The sequence below is a fragment of the Anolis carolinensis genome, chromosome 4, assembly GCF_035594765.1.
Source record: "Anolis carolinensis isolate JA03-04 chromosome 4, rAnoCar3.1.pri, whole genome shotgun sequence".
In the NCBI taxonomy this organism is placed as follows: domain Eukaryota; kingdom Metazoa; phylum Chordata; class Lepidosauria; order Squamata; family Dactyloidae; genus Anolis; species Anolis carolinensis.
Window position 1 is genome coordinate 3,836,143 of NC_085844.1, and position 6,653 is coordinate 3,842,795.

The window sequence follows — 6,653 nt, forward strand, 5'->3', positions numbered from 1 at the left end:
CAACTGGCAGCAATTGGATAAAAACAATTATTCCTCTCCCTCTAATTAGGACTTTATTTTTCTTTTCTTTTTGTTGTATGAACGTAGAGGCATGGATGAGGGGTTGTGTTGCCAAGTTTAGTGTTTCTGGGATGTGTAGTTTTGTTGTTTTGTCCTAGGCTGAAATTTCATTACCCTTTTATATATATAGATAGATGGGACTTGGTATAAGGGATGCCAGTCATTGCTTATAATGGGACAGATTTTGATATCAATGGGTTTCCTATAACCAAACCCCAATGAATACCGAAGGCTTCTGGTAACACCTATAGAAGAACCTAACGAGAAATAAATTTATCCATTTTTACCCAAAGCTTCCCTGATCTGCCTGTGGTTGGCTGCGCATGAGCCATGATGCCACAATTGTGACATCAGCAGGCCAAGCCTTGCTCCCCAAGGATTCTTGGCACAAGCAAGAACGGGCTGGATGGATCTCTGTGCAGGTATGGCAGAAAAGGCCAGAAATATAAAACAACCGGGGAGAAGGGCAGCCTTGTCTATATCATAGAGGTGGGAGGGACTCCCAAGGGCCATCCAGTCCACCCCAATTCTGCCAAGTAGGAAAACACTGTCCCACCTCAGGTTAGCTTCACCTTGCTAAAGACACCAGGCTGCACACAGATCATAGTCTTTTGTAGTTTCTTAGGAAACTAGCTTGGGGACCCGGCGGTGCCCGGGTGTTTTGAGAAACCCGTGTGGCAAGTTTGGTCCAGATCCGAAGTCGGCTGGGTTCAGTGCTGTCTGTATAAGAGTGAACTCCAACTCCCAGAGGCAAAGGATAATCACCCCGAAACCCTGTCTATATGCTGAGTTGGGCATGATAGGGCTGTGTGCCAAGTTTGGTCCAGATCCGTAGTCGGCTGGGTTCAGTGCTGTGTGTTCAAGGGTGAACTACAACTCTCAGAGGAAGAAGTGAGTGAAGCTACGCCCAATCTACCCCCTGACGGAAAGGGGTTCATGGGGGTTCTGTGGACCAAATTTGGTCCAGTTCCGTCACTGCTGGGCATCGCAGTGGCCTGTGGGAGTCGTAGCGATTGAAAGTACTACAAATCCCATCACCAATGGGCCATGGTCCCGCCAACGGCACCAGGCCGTAAAGTGTATCATGGGGGTTAAGTGTGTCAAGTTTGGTCCATGTCAGTGATTCCTGGCGGTCATAGTGGCCTGTGAAAATGGCAGCCAGTCAGAAAGCTACCACATACAAACATACAAACATTCACTTTTAATATAGATATATAGATATAGATAAGGAAAGGATAGTTCATAAAAGGTAAAAGTTCAGTTCCAAAAGTTAGTTCCAAAAACAAGGCTGTAAGAACAAATCCATGGAAACATTAGGCATGAAACAAGGTCCTTAAAACCAAGCCAAAGTCCCAGAAACGAGGATACATCCAGGCTACAAGATAATCCAGGAAAGCAAACTTGGTTCTTGATTCAAGCGAGGAAATTGCTTTGACAAAGATTTCCCTCTCAGCAGACTGTTTTAATAGCATAACATGAAGGCATTTCTTTGCCCTTTAACCTGCCTCTTATTTGCTATTCTGAGACTTCAGCACAACCCTTGAAATTCCACTAGCCCGATCTAGAGAAGCCCGATCTAAACTAGCCCGATCTAGAGAAGCAGCCTCATCACTTTCAAGGCCACAGGGTTCGTTAGTGTTATCAGGCTGAGGATGGGAGCTACTCTCCCTTTCTGCTTCTTGCACCTTAAAACCATCATCAGTAACAACATCATTTCTTCCCGTAGGAAAGCATCCCTGCTCCTCATCTCCCACTGCAGGAACACTCTGCACCTGAATCCCATAATCCCCATCAGAGTCATCTTGAAACTCATCCTGAACCTGAGTCCCATCATCTTGAAACTGCATCTCAGAATCCTCATCAGAGTCCCACAAAGGCTGTCACAACAGACACAACCCAATCCTGACAGGTGGTCACTCAGGCTTAGGAGCCCAAGTTTGCCCATGCCTGGGCTAAACGGAGCCTGAAGCATGGGCCCATTAGGATCCGAGCTCCTTAACTGACCTCTTAGGCATACCCTGTTTCCCCGAAAATAAGACAGGGTCTTGTATTAATTTTTGCTCCCAAAGATGTGCTAGGTCTTATTTTCAGGGGATGTCTTATTTTTCCACAAAGATGAATTCACATTTATGGTTGAATTTTTAAAAATGAAAAATTATCTACTGTACAGTAGTTGTCATCACAAAACAGCATAACTAGGCAAACTGTGAATCCTATCAAGAATTTCTATATTATATTTTATTGCTATACTGTTTTTAAATTACGGTTTTAAATTTCTGTTCTTATGTAAATTTATGTTGTTGTTGGGCATGTAAGCTGCCCTGAGTCCCTTCTGGGAGATGGAGGTGGGATACAAGAATAAAATTATTATTATTTTTTCTTGTTACTACCTTTATTTCCATGTACAACAATCTATGGTATGTACATTTACCAATCCTGCATGCTTCCAAACAAAAACTTAACTAGGTCTTACTTTTGGAGGAGGCCTTATATTTAGCAATTCAGCAAAACCTCTACTAGGTCTTATTTTCTGGGGATGTCTTATTTTCGGGGAAACAGGGTAGAACTCAGAGCAGAGCTTGGGTGGTCATCTGTCAGGAGTGCTTCAATTGGCTGTTCCTGCATGGCAAGGGTTGGATTGGATGGCACTTAGGTTCTCCTTCCAACTCTACAATCTGTGAGGTTTTAAGTAGAGGCTGGATGGCCATCTGTTAGGAAAGTCTGAGTTGTGCTTTCCTGCCTAGCAGAAGAGGGTTGGACTGGGCACCAATTGGGATTATCTTCTAACCACATTATCATATTGAGAGAGGAAAGCATGGGTGACCTTCCCTTTAAGAGATAATAATAATAATAATAATAATAATTATTATTATTATTATTATTATTATTATTATTATTATTATTTATTTATTTATACCCCGCCACCATCTCCCCAACGGGGACTCGGGGCGGCTTACATGGGGCCATGCCCAGAACAATACAATATAAACAGCATATAAGCATATATTTAAGTTTCCCACATGGAAACTTAAATAGATAGCAATACATTCATCTTCCATTCATGACAAGGTCAGTATTAATTTTAATCAGGAGAAACAACAATATCTGAAAACCAAGAGATCCCTCGCTCTGCCCAAAGCCCCTTACATGAAAGGAGACTGACACCAGGTTTAAACCAGTTCTTTCCATGGGATCCAATGGTTCTGCATCAAACCCCATAGGATACAAGAGTCAATGATCCAGTTTAAAACCATTGCTTTCCGTGGATTCCTATGGTTCTGCATCAAATCCCACAGAATACAAGAGGCTGCTGACAGTTGGGCAATGAAACAGGATGAGAAGCTTTTGATGGTTCCTATCTCACCTGTTTTTCAGTTGTAAAGATGGGAGTAAAACGCTCTGAACAGGATTGCTTCTCTGAATAGGAGCTCTGAACAAGATAGCTGGCCCGTGTTCAGAGTTCCCTCCTTTCAGGACATTTCAACCCCAGAACATGTGATGAGCTCCATGCCTCTCCATGCTTGGAAAGAGGCTGAAGTGTCCTACCAGGGGGAAATGTCTCAATGTGATGAGGTTGATTTGTTGGAGTTCCGTGCTTTCAGGACACTTCTGCCACTTTTCAATCACGAAGGGTGATGCATCATGGCCGGAAGGAGCTTAACTCGTGTTGAGCTCCATGCCACTCCATACTTGAAAAGAAGCTGAAGTGTCCAAGAGGTGGAAATGTCTCAATGTGAAGTCGTTGATTGTGGAGTTCCCTCCTTTCAGGACACTTCTGCCTATCTCCAACCATGGAATGCTATGCATGATGACCTGTTAGGGATTCCTCTTCTTCAGAATAGGAAGGGGAGCAAGAAAGTGTTCATGAATCAGAGGCACAGTTGGAATCTGAGGAGGAGATTTTGCAAGTACCCACATTTCAGGAGAGGCGAAAGGAAACAGAGCAGCTAGAATAGCTGCCAGAAATGCAGCTGAGTAATTAGGAACTGCCCTAGCAGCTGGGAGGGGACTCAGGGGTATAAAGCAGAAGCAGGTGCAGCCAGCTCTTGCTGGTAATAAACTGACTCTAATGCCTAAGCCTCCACTCCCCTTGTGCCTGCTTCGAGTCTGCATCTGGGAAACTGCTCCTAAGGATTTATTGCTGTTTCTTTGTCTGTAGTAAGACTGCAACTTGATTTGGGAACTTATCAGAGACTAAGAACTGTGCTTGTCCTAACACTTCCTTGCTTCCTTTTGCATTATTCCACTGAATGTGCTGTACTTTATGTTTTGCTGAAGTAAAGCAGTTTTCATTTACTTACCACAGTGTTTTAAGGCTGTTCTTGAAAGACAAAACAGGACATGGCCAGAAATAATTTGACTCATGTGACAACCTCCATGCCTCTCCACGCTTGGAAAGAGGCTAAAGTGCCCTACCAGGGGAAATTTCTCAATGTGATGAGGTTGATTGCCAGAGTTCCTCCTTTCAGAACACTCCTTCCTCTTTCCAACCATGGAGAGCTGTGCATGATGGCCAGAAGTAGTTCAACTCATGTGATGAGATCCATGCCTCTCCATGCTTGGAAAGAGGCTGAAGTGTCCTACGACGGGGACATTTCTCAACAATGTGGTATTTCTAGGATTCCATGCGACACACTAAAAATGCCTTCCTTGTAGGATGGAGACCTTTGAGGACCACATGTGGTGCTCCCACAGCTGCCACAGCGGGGACGATGATGACGACTATAGCGAAGGCATCGAGCGGCACCCTTTGGTCAAGATACGATCCCGGAGCAACAGCCGCAGCCGCAGCCGCAGCCGCAGCCGACTCAACAACCAGAACCGCCGCCGCTCCTCCTTCCTGGTTGACGAGCTGGACATGCTGATGGACAAGGCGGCCACCACCATCCAGGCCGCCTGGCGAGGCCACCTCACCCGCAAGCAACTCATGGTCGAGCACGCCGCCGCCTCCACCATCCAGGCCGCCTGGAGGCACTTCATCACCAGGGAGTACCTGGCCCTGAGGCATGGCCCGATGCCGGCGGAGCAGATGTACGGCCGGCGGAGGAGGACCCCCTCCTTGGCCTCCTTGGAGGACGAAAGGGTCCGAAGGCCGCGGCACTACTCCATGGAGGACAAGGACCATGCCGCAGAGGTCATCCAGGCCCATTACCGTGGCTACGTGACCCGTAAGGCCATCAGCCAGTGCCGTCACGCGGCCGTCACCATCCAAGCCCACTGGAGGGGCTACCAAACCCGCCAGGAGTTAGCACAACGTGGCTATCCACCTTCCAAACCACGGAAGACCTATTATACTCCACCAACTTATGTTCCCGGCAGTACTGGGTGGATGGGCCCTTATCCTCGGAAGCATTGGCGCAAAGTGATGGTAGGGGAGCCCGAGGAGTGGGCAAGCAAAGGCGGCCGGGCCCCGATGCCCAAGCGGCAGAAGGAGCGTCTCAAAACGACCCAGCCCAAGGTGTGCCCGCAGTGTGGGCATTGCACTGGCGTACGCGTCTTGGTGGGAGTGGGCAAGGCCCCGCCGTCCGAATCAGACCGGGACGAGGAGTATGATGTCCGCACTCCTCGTTCTCGTCGCAGCCAGCCGAAGGGTATGTCCACTAAGGCCTCAAAGAGCCCGGGGCCGGCCCCGAGGCCTCACCATTACCGTGCCCAAGTCTCCTACCAAACCAGCTCCAGATCCTACTACTCGAATGTCGTGAGCGACGACCAGCCCCGGAGGCAAGGCCGGGACCCACAAAGGCTCCTCGCAGGGCAAGTGTCCACCACCAGGGTCACTCGGGAGAGGACCACCGGACGGAGTTACTCCTCCACCAGCCTCCAGCAGCCGACCGCGCCATCGCCAGGCACTTCGGAGTGGCTCTACGAGAACTACTGCGCCCGGCGGATGGGCGAAGGGCAGCGGCGGGTGTTCAAGACCCGTAAGCAGATCTGGCAGGTGGCCCGGGCCGCCACCCTCATCCAGTCCTTCTGGCGGGGATGGAAGGTCCGGCGGTCATTGGCCGTCCAGCAAGCGGCCGCCACCACCATCCAGTCGGCCTACCGGGGCTACAAGACCCGCGTCTACCTCATCGAGGCCGGAGTGCTGAGCGAAGGAGACACCGAGTGAAAAGAGGCATCGCAAAGTGACCGTGGGGAGAATATAGGGCTGCCGTGTCCACCCGCGGAGCACTCTTCTTCTATCCCCTTTTCGTTACGACGAGAAGGGCCTACATCCCAATAAATTAATCCTAATTGCAAATGTGTCTGTGATAGAAATATTGCCGGTAAGTCAAGGAAAGAGATGCTCATTGAAGTGAGGAAGTCTCTAAAGGCAAATACATAGCCCAGGCATGGGAAAACTTCCAAGTTGCCCATTCTTGGTTTGCCCCTCACGGAGGGCCATCCAGTTGGAATTGCCTGGTTTAGCTGCCCAGAGGGACACTCTTGCTATTGCTGGGAGAACATCAAGAGAAATGGTGGTTCTCATGAAGCTTTTCCTTGATTAGAATCTACTGGGAGGAGGCTGATAGTCATGCAGTGGGTGGCTTTCACAGTGTTCAACCTTATTCTCTCCCAGTTAGCAGCAACTTCCCATTGCACATCAGAGAGGG

General features: G+C 48.6%; 1 protein-coding gene across 2 annotated transcripts; it reads left to right on the forward strand.

The window, feature by feature from the left end:
• On the forward strand, positions 1–6,301 carry iqcn (IQ motif containing N). Of its 2 annotated transcripts, none has more exons than XM_062979899.1 (2): positions 1–482; positions 4,717–6,301. In XM_062979899.1, exon 2 carries the CDS (start codon positions 4,718–4,720, stop codon positions 6,167–6,169), a length of 1,452 nt encoding a protein of 483 aa, XP_062835969.1. In that variant the 5' UTR covers positions 1–482; position 4,717; the 3' UTR covers positions 6,170–6,301. The 2 variants fall into 2 exon arrangements, with proteins under 2 accessions (XP_062835969.1, XP_062835968.1); XM_062979898.1 differs by lacking the exon at positions 1–482 and adding an exon at positions 1,033–1,969.
• Positions 6,302–6,653: the final 352 nt, after the last annotated feature.